The sequence below is a fragment of the Colletotrichum navitas genome (assembly GCF_030913465.1).
Source record: "Colletotrichum navitas strain CBS 125086 chromosome Unknown LY79scaffold_47, whole genome shotgun sequence".
Taxonomy (NCBI): domain Eukaryota; kingdom Fungi; phylum Ascomycota; class Sordariomycetes; order Glomerellales; family Glomerellaceae; genus Colletotrichum; species Colletotrichum navitas.
In genome coordinates this window covers 21441-37622 of record NW_026850593.1, presented here as the reverse complement: position 1 = coordinate 37622, position 16182 = coordinate 21441, and the positions used below count along the sequence as shown (strand labels likewise).

At 56.3% G+C, this 16182-nt stretch overlaps 5 protein-coding genes across 5 annotated transcripts; 3 read left to right on the top strand and 2 right to left on the bottom strand.

Moving 5' to 3' along the window:
- The first annotated feature begins 819 nt into the window (after nucleotides 1–819).
- Nucleotides 820–2423, top strand: LY79DRAFT_275328 (Golgi phosphoprotein 3-domain-containing protein). Its single transcript, XM_060552063.1, has 4 exons — nucleotides 820–1278; nucleotides 1360–1606; nucleotides 1704–2155; nucleotides 2211–2423. Exons 1-4 carry the CDS (start codon nucleotides 1012–1014, stop codon nucleotides 2298–2300), a joined length of 1056 nt encoding a protein of 351 aa, XP_060412165.1. The 5' UTR covers nucleotides 820–1011; the 3' UTR covers nucleotides 2301–2423.
- Nucleotides 2424–3111: 688 nt separating this feature from the next.
- On the bottom strand, nucleotides 3112–5874 carry LY79DRAFT_559256 (surfeit locus protein 6). The gene is made up of 3 exons (XM_060558243.1): nucleotides 5605–5874; nucleotides 5406–5489; nucleotides 3112–5220 (listed from the first exon to the last, which is right to left on the bottom strand). The coding sequence occupies exons 1-3, from the start codon at nucleotides 5623–5625 to the stop codon at nucleotides 3580–3582; spliced, it is 1746 nt and encodes a 581-aa protein (XP_060412164.1). The 5' UTR covers nucleotides 5626–5874; the 3' UTR covers nucleotides 3112–3579.
- Nucleotides 5875–6672: 798 nt separating this feature from the next.
- On the bottom strand, nucleotides 6673–8596 carry LY79DRAFT_519388 (uncharacterized protein; the record flags this gene model as incomplete). The annotated part of the gene is made up of 2 exons (XM_060555133.1): nucleotides 6673–6973; nucleotides 7029–8596. The coding sequence occupies 2 exons, from the start codon at nucleotides 8594–8596 to the stop codon at nucleotides 6673–6675; spliced, it is 1869 nt and encodes a 622-aa protein (XP_060412163.1).
- A 2627-nt stretch (nucleotides 8597–11223) lies between these two features.
- On the top strand, nucleotides 11224–11708 carry LY79DRAFT_559252 (uncharacterized protein). The gene has a single exon (XM_060558242.1). It carries the CDS (start codon nucleotides 11253–11255, stop codon nucleotides 11466–11468), a length of 216 nt encoding a protein of 71 aa, XP_060412162.1. The 5' UTR covers nucleotides 11224–11252; the 3' UTR covers nucleotides 11469–11708.
- A 636-nt stretch (nucleotides 11709–12344) lies between these two features.
- On the top strand, nucleotides 12345–14021 carry LY79DRAFT_559251 (RPAP1-like protein). Its single transcript, XM_060558241.1, has one exon. It carries the CDS (start codon nucleotides 12472–12474, stop codon nucleotides 13750–13752), a length of 1281 nt encoding a protein of 426 aa, XP_060412161.1. The 5' UTR covers nucleotides 12345–12471; the 3' UTR covers nucleotides 13753–14021.
- The last annotated feature ends 2161 nt before the right edge of the window (nucleotides 14022–16182 follow it).

The window sequence follows — 16182 nt, the reverse complement described above, 5'->3', positions numbered from 1 at the left end:
AACTTTGGGGTTTTGAGTCAAGACCGTCGGCGGGATTCTGCGCGCCGAAGTCGACAGCGATTGATAAAAGGCCTGGGAGGCAGCATGCAATAGCCAATGCATTGCATCTATGATACCTACCCCCGATTGGAAAAAGAAGGCGGCTAGCGCAAGCACACCGAATGTCGCCGTCTCGTCAGCTTGGTCCAGGCCTTTCAAGCACGGGGGGGGGGGCGGAGGAGGTCCATCCATCCATCCATCCCCTTGTTCCATTGAAGTGACAGTTTTGCATGCATCTTATCGTATCGCGCTTGCAGGGCCGCCTGTAAAGTGGAGCCTGTAAGCCTCCTGGGCGCGCCACAAAAGCTCAGCTCAACAGACGAGCGAGCATGGCCCGTGCACGGGAGCTGAGGCGGTGCAATTTCTAGGCTGCGAGAAATTCCATTAATGGACCGGAAGAGAACAAACCTAGCAAACCAACAGGCCATTGGGGAGATAGCAGCAAAGGGCACACGACAGAAGAGCGCTATATCTCCCTTACGACAAACCTGCTCTTCCATCCACCACATTGCCCACCTCCATCGGCAGGAATTGGTCTGGCATCCCTCCGTATTCAGCCACTAGAGAGGTACTTACCCTGGCTCTGACACATAACAACCAACGAGTACGCACCTCAGCCCAATTTAGCCAGCGCAGCAGCAGCAGCAGCAGCAGCTCCCTAGGGAGAGTGAGTGAAAGAGAAAACAGCGACAGAGACAGAAGCCTTTCGACATCACGACCGATAACCCGCTGCCCTACAACGTAAACGCGACCTTTGCAACAATTATTGCTTTGCACCGCATCATCTCCTTTTCACCCCGTGACCGCTCGCGCAATCTGTCACCAGTGCCGAACGTCTATCTGATCCGCGACCACCGCTTGAACCCCCCGAGCTTTCTTTCCCCAAGTCTCTGGACCATCCCCGAGCCAGCAGCCCTACCTTCCTTTGTCCATTGACGACATCTCCACGACACCTCCCCAACATCTGAAACAATGTCAGCACCGGCAGGAGGCCTTACCAGACGCCGAGGTGGAGGCGCCACGGCCGGCGATGGCGAGACCAGCAACGGCGCCAGCCGGACCAACTCCACGAGCAACTTCAATAAGGACAGCGCCCCCGAGACGAGCTACGAGAGCGGCGAGAATGGTCACAAGATTGCCTTTGACCCCCGCGACATCAGCGAGAGCGCCGAGCGCAGCAAACAACCCAAGCTGACCTTGATGGAGGAAGTTCTGCTGCTCGGTCTCAAGGACAAGCAGGTACGCCCACGACATCCAGCCCTCTACACGGTTGCCCACAATTGAAGCCAGGTCGCTAATTGACTTTGTTGCCCTGTGCAGGGTTACCTATCTTTCTGGAACGACAACATCTCATACGCCCTCCGCGGATGCATTGTCATCGAGCTCGCTTTCCGAGGCCGCATCAGCATGCAGAAGGATGCCTCGAGAAGGCGTTTCCCTCTCGCAGACCGCGTCATCGAAGTCATTGACGAGACCCTGACGGGCGAGGTGCTCCTCGACGAGGCGTTGAAGATGATGAAGCAGAGCGAGAAGATGAGCGTCAGCTCTTGGATCGACTTGATGAGCGGTAAACCTTCCTCCCTCTTTTTCTCCCTTGGATCGCCCGCCACGCTGTCCAGTTCGCGCTTTCAGAGCATCCGCTGACGACCGTACCCCAACGACAGGAGAGACCTGGAACTTGATGAAGATCGGATACCAATTAAAACAGGTCCGTGAGCGCCTGGCCAAGGGCCTCGTCGACAAGGGCATCCTTCGCACCGAGAAGCGCAACTTCCTGCTTTTCGACATGGCTACCCACCCTGTCGCCGACGGAGGGGCCAAGGAGGAGATCCGCCGCCGCGTCCGTAACGTTCTGACCCAGCGTACTGTCGTTCTTCCCGCTTCCCAGTTCTTGCCCGAAAACCTCGAGTTCCGCTACGTGCGCACCATCGCCATGGTTTGCGCCGCCTATGCTGCCAACGTGCTTGAGAATGCCCTCAGCACCCTCGGCCATGAGGCCCGCGAACGTGCCTTTGCCCAGACGGATGAGCTCCTCGCCGACTACAGCCAGTGGCCATTCGGAAAGAAGGCCACCGGCAACGGTATCGGCGCTAATCTTCCCCAAGCCATCGCAGAGGTATGTGAATCCCGTGTCCCGCGCCGGCCAATGTCCCATCTGACAACCCCCGCAGGAAATCAGCAACGGGAAGGACAAGGAGCTGCAACTCGAAGTTGTCGCCGCCTGTCTGAGTGTCTTCACCCGCCTAGACTCACTCTTGTAAACACACCGACCTTTGATTCTGATTACACGCCTCTTTGGCCTTCGATGGAGGGTCTTGCTGCGGCGGCCTGAGCGATTTCTGGGAACCCATCCCCTCTTTTCCCCATCCTCTTCAACAACCTAGACGACACTCATCAAAACACCCAGCATTGAGCTCTCCCAACCTATACCGTGGTCGAACCCTCACGAGAAATGACCAATAGAGAAAAAGGAGGGGGGGAGGATATTATCTTTCTTCTGTTCTCCGGATACCAAAACAATTTGCAACATGTAATTGGGAGGGAAACGGTGGCAGGATCTTTAGGTTAAACCGGAGGGTGAAGCATTATGAAAGGGCACCGCATTCCTCCTTTGCCTCGCGGGGACAAGGGGATCTCCGAAAGGAAGAGGGAATGGACGGACGCATGATGGGACGGCGAAAATATATACACGCGCGTGTAGTTGGTTGGGGGTTTCAGCTACCTTTATTTGTTTCCCACCGTAAGCGATCGTTTTTAATGCAACACTTACAACAAACACATCGCCATCCGCCATCAAAAATGCAGTCCAAGGAAAGCAAGAGAGTGCGACATGTTGTTATCTGCGAGGGTTCGATTTACGGCCCCTTTTTTGCTCCCGCGCTTCACATTGTTGAGATGGGGGGGGGGGGGGGGACATTGAACGGCATTGGCGAGCACTCGGAAAACATGTGGCCATCCACCCCTGTCCCCTAAGCTATGTCTGGTTGTCATAGAGGCGCCAGATGTGTCGTGATGAATACACGATGTATCTGCTTGTTTCCCGTCAGCGTCAGGGGGGGGGGGGGGGGGGGGGCGCTTTGGTGGCCAGCCCACTACGGAGACCTGATGACCGCGGAAAGCTAGGGAACCAAGAAGGCGAGGCGAGTTCAGGCCATGGCTAGAACGATTGAAATATGTATTCATGGGTTCCCCTCCTACGCCGTCGTCCCCCGTCTTCCCACCCCGTTTTGGTTGTGCGAGAAGAGAAGAAAGGAAGATGTGAATAAAAAAAGAAGTACAGTGGTTTGCCACCTTTCCCATAAACGCCGGTTTTCCCATCCGTAGCAGATGACAATGATAATGGTGCTGATGCAATTGCCGCCATCGGTTTTTTCCTTCCTCAAAAGACCCTTTTCTCCTCCTCCTCCTCCTGTTGCTGCTAATCTCGATTAAGCCTTCGTGTCTCGCGTCCACCTTTGGCAAAGTCTTCTGGCCCTCGCAAATAAGAAAGGGTGCTTCGCTCAAGGCCGGACGGAGGCAGTGTATGTACGTGACCAAGGCTTATTTCTTCTTCTTGCCGCCGCCGAAGCTCCCCTCGAACCCGGGACGCGCCTTCTTGGCGCCGCCGCCAACCTTCTTGCCGCTCTTGCGGCCGAGCTTGTGCGCGAGCTTGTCGTCCTTGCGCTTCTTGATGTTCTCCTCGCGCTTCTTCTGCCGGTCGCGGATGGACTTGGCGACGCCCTCGCTGCGCTCCTTCCACGCCTTCTCGCTCTTCTTCTTGGCCTGGTCCTTGCGCTTGACGGCCTTCTTGAGCGCGTGCTCGTCATCGCGGATGCGTTCGCCCTCGGCCCGCTTCCGAGCCGTCAGCCACTGCTCCTTCTCGGCGATTTCAGCCTGCTTCTCCTTGTCGAGCGCCGCGAGCCGCTTCTTCTGGTTCTGGATCTTGAGGAGGGCCGTCTTGGGGTCCGACGGCCCGCGCTTCTTGTGCGTGCTGAGGGCGTACGTCAGGTCGTGCGAGAGCTTGGTGCCGTCGTCGAAGGCGACGCGGCCGAAGGCGAAGTTGGCCGGCTCGTCGTCGTCGTCGCCGAGGCCGACGCGCGGGGACATAACGCTGGGCGAGTTGGACGCCAGGGCCTCCTCGCGCTTGGCCTCCTCCTCGAGTCGCGCCTTGGCGCGGAGTTCCTTCTTGTGCTCCTTGCGCTGCGCCTGCTTGGCGCGGCGCGCTTCGATGAGTTCCTGGCGCGTGCGGATGGGCTTGCCGTCGGGGCCGTCGGCCTTGCGGGCCGCGCGGAGGGCTTCTATCCGCGCCGCGAGCCGGGCACGGAGGGCAGAGGTGTCGGCGGGGAGCTTAATGTGCTTCGGCTTCTCGGAGGGCGGGACCGTGGAGCTTGTTGAGGTGGTGGCGCTCGCGGCCTCGGCCGAGGTGGGGTTCGCACCGGGGGCGGCGTCAAAGGTGGAGTTAGGTGTTGAGGTCGGGCTTGAGGCGCCGCTGGACTCGGCAGCCTTGAGACCGGAGAGGTCGAGAGGGTTGAGGTCCGCCGTCGCGACTTGGCCCTCGGCATCGGACCCCTCGTCGACGGTCTCGTACTCCTCATCATTGCTGTCGTTTTCGTCCCTATCGTGGTCGTTGCTGACGGGCTCTGCGTCCTTCGACTCGACCTTCTTCTGTTGCTTCTTGGGTTCTTTCTTGGCGGCGGCGGGCGACTTTGCGGCCTTGGTCTCCGCCGGCTTGTTGGAGGTCTTGGCCTCGGGCACTTGGACGGTGGCGGCGTCGTCTGCGGCATCGTCGCCGGCCTCCACCTTGGCGGCCTTCTTCTCGGCCTTCTTTGCCTTCTTCTCCGCGCGCTTCTCCTTCTTGGCCTCCTTCCTCGCCATTCTCATCAGCTGGTTTTGCGACATCTCGGCTGGGTTGACGTCTTCGACCGTGTCGAGAGGATCGGCAGTCTTCTGCTTCTTGTAGTCCTTGTTGCGAAGGCCTTGACCGGGCAGCTCCCTCTGCACACCAGGGAGGTCTTCGTCATCGCCGGCGGCCTCTTCCTTGTCCTCCTCCTCTTGCATCTGCTGCAGCTTGCGCTTGTTGCGTGCCGCGCGCTCGTCCATGACCTCCTTTGCGTTGCGGTTCAGCTCGCTGTCGGGGTCTAGCTTAGAGATCTTGGCCGCCTTCGCCTCGGCCTTTGTCTGCTTCTTCTTCTTCCATTGGTCCTGAGAGAAAGATATCTGCGTAAGCAAATGTGCTCCCTCTAAGGCCGGGTGCATAACAAGCCGGAGTAAGGAACAGGCCTTTGAGAAAAGGCGCGATCATCGCGGCGGGCTGGGGAAGGCCGTTGGTCGCCACGCAATCGCTTGCAGGGCATGGAGGGATTGAGGCTCGGGCAGGGCAAACGTACAGAGTTGTCTTCTCCATAGTACATCTTGGCCGGAATAAGGGACAAAAGACCATCAAAGGCCTTTGAGTGCTCGCGCAGGCGGTCCTGTACGGTTGTCAATGCCGCCCTACCTTGCTGTGGACATCACACGATCATCACTGCCGCCAACAGCTTTTTTTCCCTTCTTTCTTGTAAGCGGCGGGGCACGGATATAACGAACCTGTAATGTAGAATCCGCCATTTCTTCCCCTTGTGTTTCCTTTGTTGCAAAAAATAGTTGCTTTGCTTTGGGAGGGGAGAAAGTCCGGGTTCGGGTTGCAAGCCGCCGTAAGGGTTTGTTGGGGTGTTGCCGCGAGGGAACAAAAAGGTCGACGACTAGGCGGGTTCATGCAAACTCGGTGAACAAAGTGAGCTTGGATATCAGCGGCGATTTGCGAGCGGGTTTGCTGCGAATTTTCGAATCGAAATTTTTTGGACTGTGGAGAAATCGCTTATACGAAATCTTGGCAACTTTCTGCCACCCAAATCCCACCCATTACACGGGGCGGTGTGACTTTGAGCCACCCCGCAATGACATGGCGCCTCGATACAAGCATGCATTTTTTCCCACTCAGCTCCAAAGGGTCCAGAGTCCAGACCCACGTTGCCATCATCAACCAGTGGCCAGGGTTGGTCCGACATGAAACATACGCTCACATTATCAGTAACAATTAGATGGTGGTACACTTGGCAATCATAGGTACATTTTGTTGATGATGCTTTGTTTTGGGAGCAAGCCTCGCTAAGAGAAACATTCTAAAAAAAAAATACAATTCAACTTCAAGTCAGCAACAATTTACATAATCTATCGCGCAGCCGCAAAACTCCTGTCAGTGGTGGTCTCCCTGTGGACTCATCCGACCGTTGTCCCGTTTCGTCCAACAATTAGTCCGCCGAATCCGAACGCCGTTCAGCTGGTGTCCCATGCCACTCCTTTCCGCCCACGAAGCAGTACCGTCCAGCCAACTAGCTATGTTAAACCAGCCAGTAAAGTCAATCACCAAGAAAACGGGTATCGACACGTTAACGCCTGCTCCAAACTTCTTGTTCAGAGACCGTAGTTCTTCACCAGAGTCTTCTCTATGATCGCTGTAACAGCAAGTTCCAGAGACGCTCCTCTATTTGTCGATTCTTGTTCGTTGCATGTCTTGCTCAATAGCAAACAACGCCTTTTAGAATCGTTCTCCTCGTGACGCTGCAAGGCTTAATCTCACATCTTCCAGTTCCAGCGATGGGACGTAGAAGTATCCTACGCTCCAGCCATTCCTGCCGCAAAGGAAGGTGTCTGGGGCTGAAGCGAATAGCCGTTTGTAGACTTGGCGCTCAGCTCTGCCTGTCGCTGGCGTTCGGCTTTCTCGCGCTCGAGCTGCTCCTTCTCCGACTTGGTGATCCGCGGCTTGCGAGTAAGCGAACCGCCTCGGGATCCACGGCCACCTCTGGAGCCTGGGCCTCCACCTCGGCCGGTGCCGCCTTCGCCGCGAGTAGTGCCACCACGGCCGCCGATGCGACCGCCTCTGCTGCCACGGCCACGTTTGGGTAATCCATCGGGTCTTGTAAACATTAGCCAACCGTTCCAGTGAACGACACGATGCAACTGCAACATACCTAGTATCTGCGGGCTTCTCCACCTCCGGCACCAGCGGTCCAGAGTACACGAAGAAGCCATCTCTGCTGGCGGCTGCCTGCTGCTCCCACAGGAGCTCAGAATCATCGACAAAATCATCGTCCTTGTCGTACTCGTCTTCCTTGAAATTGCGCTTCTTCTTCTTGGGCTTCTCAGGGACGTCGGCACCGCTTGTCATACCGCCCATCTCCACATTACTGGCCTCCTTGTCTGAATCCTCGGACATCTCGTCGCCCGATTCTTGGCCCGACGCCGTCTTCTCCAAGGCAGCAGAGGCGGCAGCGATACGCGCCTTGCGATCCCGCTTTTCAGCCAGACGTGGATGCAGAGCATCCCAGCCGTACTTCTCTTCGGCCATGCGCATCACGTTCACGTATATGTTGGTGTCGCCCGGTTTGATAGGGATGTCGAGGACGATGTCCGGCGCCTTGTATTCCTTTCCGTTTTCGGCTCTGCCAAAATCGAGAATGGATCGGTCTGAAAGGGGATCACCACGAGGATCGTCCAGTGCACTTATCTTTGGCGACGAGATCCCGGACCTCTGAGGCTTCTGCTTGGGCGATGGCTTCTTGCTTGCGATGGAGCCAGCAGTAGAGGCTGCATCTTTGGACTTGGCGTCCGCCTTGGAGGCGGGCACCGGCGGGGGAGCGAGCGGCTTCTTCGGCTCGGGAGCAGTTGGCTTCGAGATAGGCTGAGGTACTGATCTAAGGGGGTATGATGGCGATTCAGAGACAGTTGCGTTCTCCTGTAATCGGGACTGGGTTGAGGCGCCGAAAGCCTGGGTTGACGGCGACGTGACGCTCTGTGCGGGTGGGTCGACAAGACTGGCAATTGAAGGTGACGCGCTGGGTCGATTGACGGTTTGAGTTGCGGGTCTCGGCGATGACGCGTTGCCAAAGATTCCTCTTACGGGATCGTAGCTACCACGGATAGGGTCGTAATGCCCGCTGGTACGCGTCGGCAGAGCTGCGCTTTGTGGCTTCGACTCCGGCTCTGGTTCGGCATTAAGAATGCTCTGCATCGAACGGGGTAGTTCCTCTCGTTTGGGCGCCTTCTGCGCTGTGTGTTCGGGCTGGGCAGAGCCAGGTCGGGAATCGGAGCTGACACGGACTATATCTGTAATCTTGGTCTGTCGAGAAGGGGGTGGCGTAGAAGAAGAGGCAGCTGCAGCGGCGAGAGACTTGGAATCTGAGCCTACATCGGCATCTTGGGCCGGTGCCGATTTCCTCTTCCTCTGAATGGGCGGCGCATTTGGGTCTCTAGGCTTTCGCGGCCGACGCACCTTGGGCGGCTCATCGGGGTTTCTGGGCTTAACGGTAGAACCAGGCTTGCGACCGGGCTTCTTACGCGGCAAACCAGCAGCGGTCAGGCGAACTTCCGGTTGGGGCTGCTCGTTTCCTGTCAGGACGCCGAAGCGGGGTTGGGAAGGGTCGACGACAATCTCGTCCATATCCATGTTGTTATTCGGCCGACTGATTAAAGGCGAGCCAGGTTCTGAGACGGAGCCGGAAGGTGGTGATGATAGTTCTGGCGAGGGGCTGTCGCGCATAGCTGGCTATCCTCCACCACCAATAAACACCGCGCCGAAAGAAGTCTCGGAAACTGGAGTGGCAGGGAAGGTTGCACCAGGAAAATATGACTGGGAGAAATAGAAAGAGAAAAAAAGAAAAAGAAAAAAAAAGACTCAGGTGCAACCTGGACGAGCTAAATCCTAATGCAGCCCGCAGCAGTTGCAGTGCATCGGAGGGTGGTTTAACTCTGGGTATCCCACGGCTTGCTTCGGTAGGCTGTCCTGAATGACCTCACTTTTTGCTCCGACAGGGGGTGGGTTCGCGTCGTGTTGCGTTTGGGTTTTGTAGCGTTGGATTGGCCGGATTATGGGATAGGTTGGGGGAACAGGGTGGAATTATGTAAGGTGGACTGGGTTGGCTAAGGCAGGAGGCTGCACCAATTGAGCAGTGGTCAGCTGCGGTGTAGCCGTGCGGAGTCGTAGGTGGGAACTCGTGAATAACCTCAAAGGAGTTTCGGAAGTCGTGTTTTTTGACGACAGTTGACACCTTTGACCGACGAAAAAAGGTCAACAGGCGAGAGAAAGCGACGATTGAAGACGTTCAAAGGGTGCAGGTGAATGAGCTGAACAAAATTATGGTCTTTTCAGAACGTCGACGATGGGCGGCGATGCCGGATTTGATGGATTGACAGTATCTGCAGTCGGATTTGCGGTGTCGTGGTAGTTGTGAAAAGGAAAAAGGAGGAGGGAAATGGAGGATCGGAAGAGGAGATGGGGATGGCTACGTTTTGGGGGGGGGAACAGCAATTGTTTTTTGGGCCGACATTTGGCTGCTGCGCAAGACGAGAAAAACGGGGCACCGAGCAGACGCGGATGGCCTCAGCAGGCGTGAATGGCAAGGGAAATTTTATTATTAAAGCCGAATTAGAGATTCGGACTAGGCTGGGGGTCACGTCGATGGGATCAGATGGCCTCAGGACCGGGACCACGAGGAACGTGGACGGGGGGTGGGTGAAGGGAAAGGCGACGGAAGGAAACAATGGGGGTGAATAGGAATGAGGGATGGGGTGGGCGGTCAAGTCCCGACAGGCCAAGATCGGAAAGGAAAGAGCGAACTGGGAATGAATGGGAATGGGAGCAGTAGCAGGAGGAAAGGGACGTAAAAGGGAAGGGGAAGGGGAATGGGAATGGCAACACCATGGAAAGAGTGGACGACCGGAGGAGGGGGAGGGGGGCCAGCGGCGGCAGGAGCAGCAAGCAGGCAATGGCAGTGGAGGCAGGAAGGGGGGAAACACCAAGACGAAGAAGTGAAGGAACCTCGTGAATGGGCCGTCCAGGGAGAGAGAGAGAGAGAGGAAGACGGAAGCAAATGGCGGGCGAGGGTTCGTTACAAGGAATCAAGGCTGGAGCGGCATAGCGAAATGCGTAAAACCTCCAACGTGGGCCAGACCCAAAAGAAAAGACGACGAGATGGACGACGGGATGACGGGATAGGGTAGTATGGCAACGAACCCGACCTCACTTTCAGCCGAGAGAACATTAGGAGGTAGGAATGGGGACACGCCCCCCCTTCCAGCACCAGCAGCAACAAGAACAACGGACTGAGGCGGCTTTTCCGCTTCTCCTCTCCTCATGACCTCTCTTGGAGCTGACAGTCGTGATGGCCGACAGCAAAAAGACAAGGTCATCATGTGTCAACATTTAACCACCACACGGACCAGGCCATCCGGGCGAGACAGACCGACCGCACTGCAGGGCGAAGAAGCATGGTGGAGGCCAACCCAATGCGAGCAACTCCTCGTCAGGTAACTTTGTGGAAGGGCAAAGGCATCCACTATCAACAGCACCGCAGGGTAGGTAGGTGGGACATGCCTTGCTGTGTCTGGTCTGCGAAGAGTGAAGTCGTTCAATGTTGTACCAGATGGATGATGGATGCGGTAATGTCAATTAGAAAGTGGGGCAAGCGGCGCTACAGGACGCGAGGGCGTGGCAGACGGTCGACGGTACCTAGTGCAGCCCAGAGGTGTGTGCAGCCGCACCAGGAGGGGGGGGGGGGAGAGAGGAGCAGGAGCCGAGCCGTGGGGAAAGGAAGGAAAAGAAGGGGTCGTCGAATTAATTACCCAGCGACAAGCAACAGGAAAGGGGAACAGTGTGCAGGTAGCCGGGTGGTGGTACAGGCTCATCGGTCGGAGCTAAGGTCACCCACCTTAGCAGGGAAAAAAGAGAAACATGGGTCCGGGCGCAGGTACCGGGTACAACAAAGAGGTGCCAACCTGGCTTTCCCGCCAATGACAGTGTGATACGACGTTTAAGGTGGATGTTTTATGGATCCTACGCGTCTGACGTTGAACCACGTCCGGCTTCCGTATTCGCTCTAGTGTCCCAGATAACCGCGTCTGCTGCAAGGATCTTGTGCAAATCCACCGCAGAGGAACAAGAGGGACTTGGGAAGAAGAGCCAGGGATGCGGCCAGGAAACGGGGGATCGCAATTGACGGCCGGGGCACATGCAACCGCTCCAGATCTCCCTTTCTCTCTCTCTCTGTCTCTGTCTCTGTCTCCCGCCCCCGCCGCCGGGGGAAGAGAAGACCTATGCCACAACGCATGTTTCCATCCCCTTTCTGCATGATTTTGCGTTGAAGATCGCCAAAGATAAAGGTACTGTAGGTTTCGACGATGAGTCTCTTGTTGATGAAATGACAACACTTGGTCAATTGATGCGCGACAAGCTCCTGCCTTTAGTCTCTTTACTAACTCTGCAGGTGAAGGTGCCAGCGCTTCCCCCTCCATTGAGTACAGACGGACGTAGGTCTTTGCGGGTAGTAGTCTACGCAGATGCTGCTAGTGGCCCGGTGCGGAAAGACATGTTGCAGAATCTGCGACACGCCACACATGCAAAAGAGCGTGCATAATCCTTTCTTTTATCCGTACCAACATTCCTTTCCATCGGCGAGACACAAACGACAATTGGATGATGGTGAGGGCACACCCTCGTCCTGGATGTCTTCAGCCGAGGTCTCTATCCCGATTAGTTAAGTCAGTTTTTTGCCTGGGAGACACAATCTATTACAAACTCGGCAGAAAAACAAAACTGTTGCAAAGCTAGACGCCGCTCCGGCTTCTGCGCAGCTGATGCATCGTTGGCACTTCCAATCCAAACAGAATACAGCCAGTTTCATCTGCTTGACCACCAGATACAGTGTCAGTTTAAGGCGGAAACACAGGGCGACCCCATCTAGACCTTTCTGGAATTAGGCGAGAACGATCGGCGCTAATGCAGAAAGATGATGTGGCGCAGTGCCCGATCATCAGCCACAACTCTAAAAACGGCGCATTTTCGGGATTTAGGATGAGAGAGGGAGACCAACGCACTCGGAGCCTCTTCTACTAGCGCAGCCCGTCCGGCCCAGGCGTTCGTGGCTCATCCACTCCTCCTATTTTGCAAAGAGGAATACACTCTCTTAGGTGAACTAAATAAAAAGCGTTTGAGTCCCACACAATCGTCGAACCCTGAGATTCCGACCTGCCGCGATTTCGATCCTCAACGCGAGTAATCCTATTGGCGAGATAACCCCGGTTCCCCCGATGTCCCTCCCATCTGAAAATAAGAGCTGGTGTCGGGTACCGCACGGGCAGTTCCGAAAAAAAGACAAGGAAGTTTCAGGCAGGGGGACTCTAACCAGCTCAGCCTAGGGGTGTAGGTGAGATAAGGCAGCCAAATGGAGAAGAAATGATAAGATAAGCGGGGGAGGGTACGTCACTCTCAGACCGTCGCCCTTGCACCAACAAAAAAAAAAAAGAAAAAGAGAGAAAAAAAGGGAATCCTCACTATCAGAATGGTGATCACTTCAAAACGTTAAACTTCGCTCTTTACCAACTGTAGCCACCACGTCGTCAGCAGCAGTAGTCATAATAATGAATCCTTTAATGTTGGTCGGCGACATCGTCGAAAAAGAGACGCCCCCCTCTAAACCTCCGGTCGCTTTTGAGGACATCGACGCCTCCCCTACCGGCTTCCCCGCACACAAGAAACGCACTCGCGTGTCTGCCTTTAAGCAACAGCGACAAGGCAAGCCCGTGACCGGCGCCGATACCGCCAAGGCGAAGAGCTCCCTCTCTACACAGGCAGAGGACAATGGCGGAAGCGACTCACAGGAATCCTTCGAGGCCGCCGAACGCCGCCGGATCGATCGCGAGAACAGGCAGAAGTTGGAGGACATGAGCCCGGAGGACATTGCGAGGGAGAGGAAGGAGCTGATGGACTCACTCGACCCGTCGCTCATTCAACGCCTCCTTGGCAGGGCCAATATCGACGAGCAACATGGTCCGAATCCCTTCGATCCGCCCGCTACGAAAAATGCCACAGCCAAAGAGCCGGTGACTCCAGCGCCAGAGATCAAAATCGAAGACACGTCCACGCCACCGAAAGCTCAACCCCGACCTCAAACAACTTCAACTTCTGCTCCAAAATCCGTCTCTTTCGCTAAAGTAGAAGACTCGGGGCCATCACCGCCGCCCCCCGTAGACGAAGACAAGCCCCCATCCGCGCCTCCGGAAGGCCTCTTCCCGCTCAATTCTCAGCCCGACAAGACGCACTTCCCTCAGCCACCCGCTCTCCCCGATCTCGATCCCTCCCACCCGGACTTCCTCGCAACTCTCCACGAGAAGTTCTTCCCGAACCTGCCCGCCGACCCGAGTAAGCTAGCCTGGATGGCGCCCATCCCCACCGCACACAGCCCAGCCGATCGCGAATCCCCATACTACCCGGGCCAGCCCTCGCTGCCCATCTCGGCGCTGCGGTTCGACTTCAAGGGCGGCCTAATCCCCCCCAAGCTCAGCAGAGCGATTCCCGTGTCCAAGGGACTGCATCACCACGGCCAGGCGCCAGAGGCGGCGGGATATACGATCGAGGAGCTTTCCATCTACGCGCGGAGTGCCGTCCCTGCGCAGCGTTGTATCGCTTTCCAGACGCTGGGGCGGATTCTGTATAGGCTGGGGAAAGGCGAATGGGGCAACGGCGAGGAGGATAGTCTAGCGAGGGGCATCTGGAGCAGTATTCAGGAAGGTCGGGTGTTGGAAAGCCTATCAGAGGCGGCAATTGTCGAGGGAGGCCACAGGGGAAGCCGCGCGTACGCGACGGAGGCACTATGGTTGTTTGAGAAGGGCGGCTGGAGGGAGCAGTGGTCAGGCAGGTAGGAAATGGGAAAGTTATTGTCCCCCGACTCTGCGTCTGCGGGAGAAAGCTTCCAGGGCTAGTGCTCCTGGCAGAGAGATCAACAACGGCACCACAAATACGAGACTATGACTTGTGCTAAGGAGAGGAAAGGTTGGCCGTCCAACACAAGCCTCCAAACTGTAAAGGCTAAAGCCGGCGCCAGGAGAACAAGACGGTTAGGCTGAATGAATCAGTAGAAGCCAAGCAACAGCGGCGTCTTCGGCCGTTTTGGCTTTGCAACCCCTAGGCTCGACGTTGGGCCGGGCCAAAAAGTTTTGCGACGTCGTGCGCCCGGCCCAAGTCTATCTCTGCCGTTTTTACCCCGTGCTACCCATAAAAGCGGGCAGGCGGGAGGGGTTCGCGCTCTTACAACACAACTCCCCCGCCCTTTACACTCCTTCTGGGATCCCGCAATCCCTCCTGGGCCGGCGCCGGGCCCTCGACAGCGCAAAGAGAACTCCCTGGGGGCGGCTCCGGGTCACGTTATCTGGGCCGACCGGACGGGCTCGAGCGCGGTCAATGCCTCTTTTAGGGCCCAAGCCGAGCCTGTCGTGCTGCTTCTCGCAGAAGTTCTCGGAGGCGAGGAAGGTTATAGAAGCTCGTATGGCCTCTACACCAATGGCATACGCACACTGTTTGGAGGAGGGCATATCTGCAAGCTCGAAGTTGATCCTTCAACAACCGATCCAACAGCCATTAGACTCGGGAAGGAACGAGAAGGACGCTAGGCCATGTCGGCCGCAAGTATGATTGCTGATATGTATACCCAAGGTATCCTTAGGAATCTAGACTCCATGACCTTCCGGCGCTATTGTAACAGCCTTTAACCTGATCGAAACGCTAAGCTGTCCTGACTCTGCTTACTTTCCCGTTGGGGAAATTCAATGGGGCAGCGGCCCGCTCCCCGAAACTGCCCGCGGGCGTCCACTGGACGTAATACGCCGGGGTTTTTTTCCTTTTCCTTCTTCTTCTGCTTCTTCTGCTGCTTTTTCACGCGCCAATACGAGCATCCCGGCTCGGTCGCAGGGTCTCCGCCGTCCCGATACCCACCCCACCCCACCCGTACCGGCCTCCACAAGCCCATCCCGCCCCGCACAGCGGACCTTAACTAGAACAAAACCATATTTACCTACCAATCCCCTTGCTGCCGTCCTGATTAAACCTTGGGCCCTGTCGGCCGGGTTCTTATGTGACACCGCTGGAACGGCCGCAACGAGCAGACTTCGACCTTTGAAAGGGCCTCTGGGAGAAACGCGGGGGCGACGCCTAATTGTGCCGTCCCGAACCACCCTGCATCGGCTCGTTACGCGACGGAGATTTTGTCCCGGTTGCACGTGGTGCCGCCACACTTTCAGTCAAGAAATCTCGAAATGGATCTGGGGTGGTGGGTGGACGGAATGGGCAGCCAGATCTTTTGCCAATGGCTTGACACGGCGACGAGTCTTACCTGTAGCCTCTTTTGAGACAAGAGAGAGCGGGCAGTATTAATACATATGCCAAGCCTCCAAGGCGGTTTGTTTAAGCGTATTAACGATAAGGCGTTGCTCGTAAGGGGGGGGGGGGTTGCGTGTTTCGCAATAGCTTCCCCTCCGACTGCTCCTGGACCGAAGCGAGCCGGCGGCAGTCGCCGTAGCCTTCACTGTACCGTCTTGGCATCGTGTCGAACCATGCTGCTGGGCTCGTTTCGATGCGACCGACTCGGCTGCCAGTTTGTAAAAATGGCTCGGGCGTATAAGAGTTTCACAGAGCCCGTTGAACCTCCCCTTCTCTTCCACTCGGTCAAACCTACAGTACTACGCAGTAGCTCTGTCCATCAGCCAATAATCAGTCGATTTTCCGGTAGCCAACTGGTTAATATGACAATGCCTGCCTGTACATTCCTGGCCGACACCAAGCCCATCCGTAGATAAAGTTTGTGATTGTTCCAAGACCTTTCTACGTTGACTCAGGGAACACACCCACCCGTGCAAACTATGAGACGAGTCAATTCCGTGTATATTCAACATAATCCAATCACACCTTCCGATGCCATTTCCAGACGACTTCTAGGACGCCTTCATTGGGTCCAGACCCCTCCTCGACCGAACAGAGGTTGAGCTCTGGACCCTTTCCGTGGAGCTTACTCGTGCTTCTCGCATATTATTCCTTGTCTGTACCATCACCAACTTGTCGAAACCTAATGCTGGCCGGCATAACCATGTCAAACAGGTACTCATCCTTCTGGGAACGTGGCGACGAGGAGGACGGTCCTCCGTTGTCCTTCTTTATTCCCCCGGATCCCGCGGCCAGATTGCGAGTGGGAATCGTTCGTCCTTTGCTTCTGGTATTTCCCGATGATGTGTAACATCGCCGCTTGAACCGCCCCCACTCCTAAGAACACGCCGATGTGTAACGCCAGCTCGTCGTCATGG

Coding starts and splice junctions, on each gene's coding strand:
- LY79DRAFT_275328 (XM_060552063.1), top strand. CDS start 1,012: ATGTCAGCACCGGCAGGAGGCCTTACCAGACGCCGAGGTGGAGGCGCC. Junction 1,279..1,359: donor TCGGTCTCAAGGACAAGCAG/GTACGCCCACGA, acceptor TGCCCTGTGCAG/GGTTACCTATCTTTCTGGAA. Junction 2,156..2,210: donor TTCCCCAAGCCATCGCAGAG/GTATGTGAATCC, acceptor CAACCCCCGCAG/GAAATCAGCAACGGGAAGGA.
- LY79DRAFT_559256 (XM_060558243.1), bottom strand. CDS start 5,625: ATGGCGGATTCTACATTACAG. Junction 5,490..5,604: donor TGGCGGATTCTACATTACAG/GTTCGTTATATC, acceptor ACAACCGTACAG/GACCGCCTGCGCGAGCACTC. Junction 5,221..5,405: donor ACTATGGAGAAGACAACTCT/GTACGTTTGCCC, acceptor TCTTTCTCTCAG/GACCAATGGAAGAAGAAGAA.
- LY79DRAFT_559252 (XM_060558242.1), top strand. CDS start 11,253: ATGACAACACTTGGTCAATTGATGCGCGACAAGCTCCTGCCTTTAGTC.
- LY79DRAFT_559251 (XM_060558241.1), top strand. CDS start 12,472: ATGAATCCTTTAATGTTGGTCGGCGACATCGTCGAAAAAGAGACGCCC.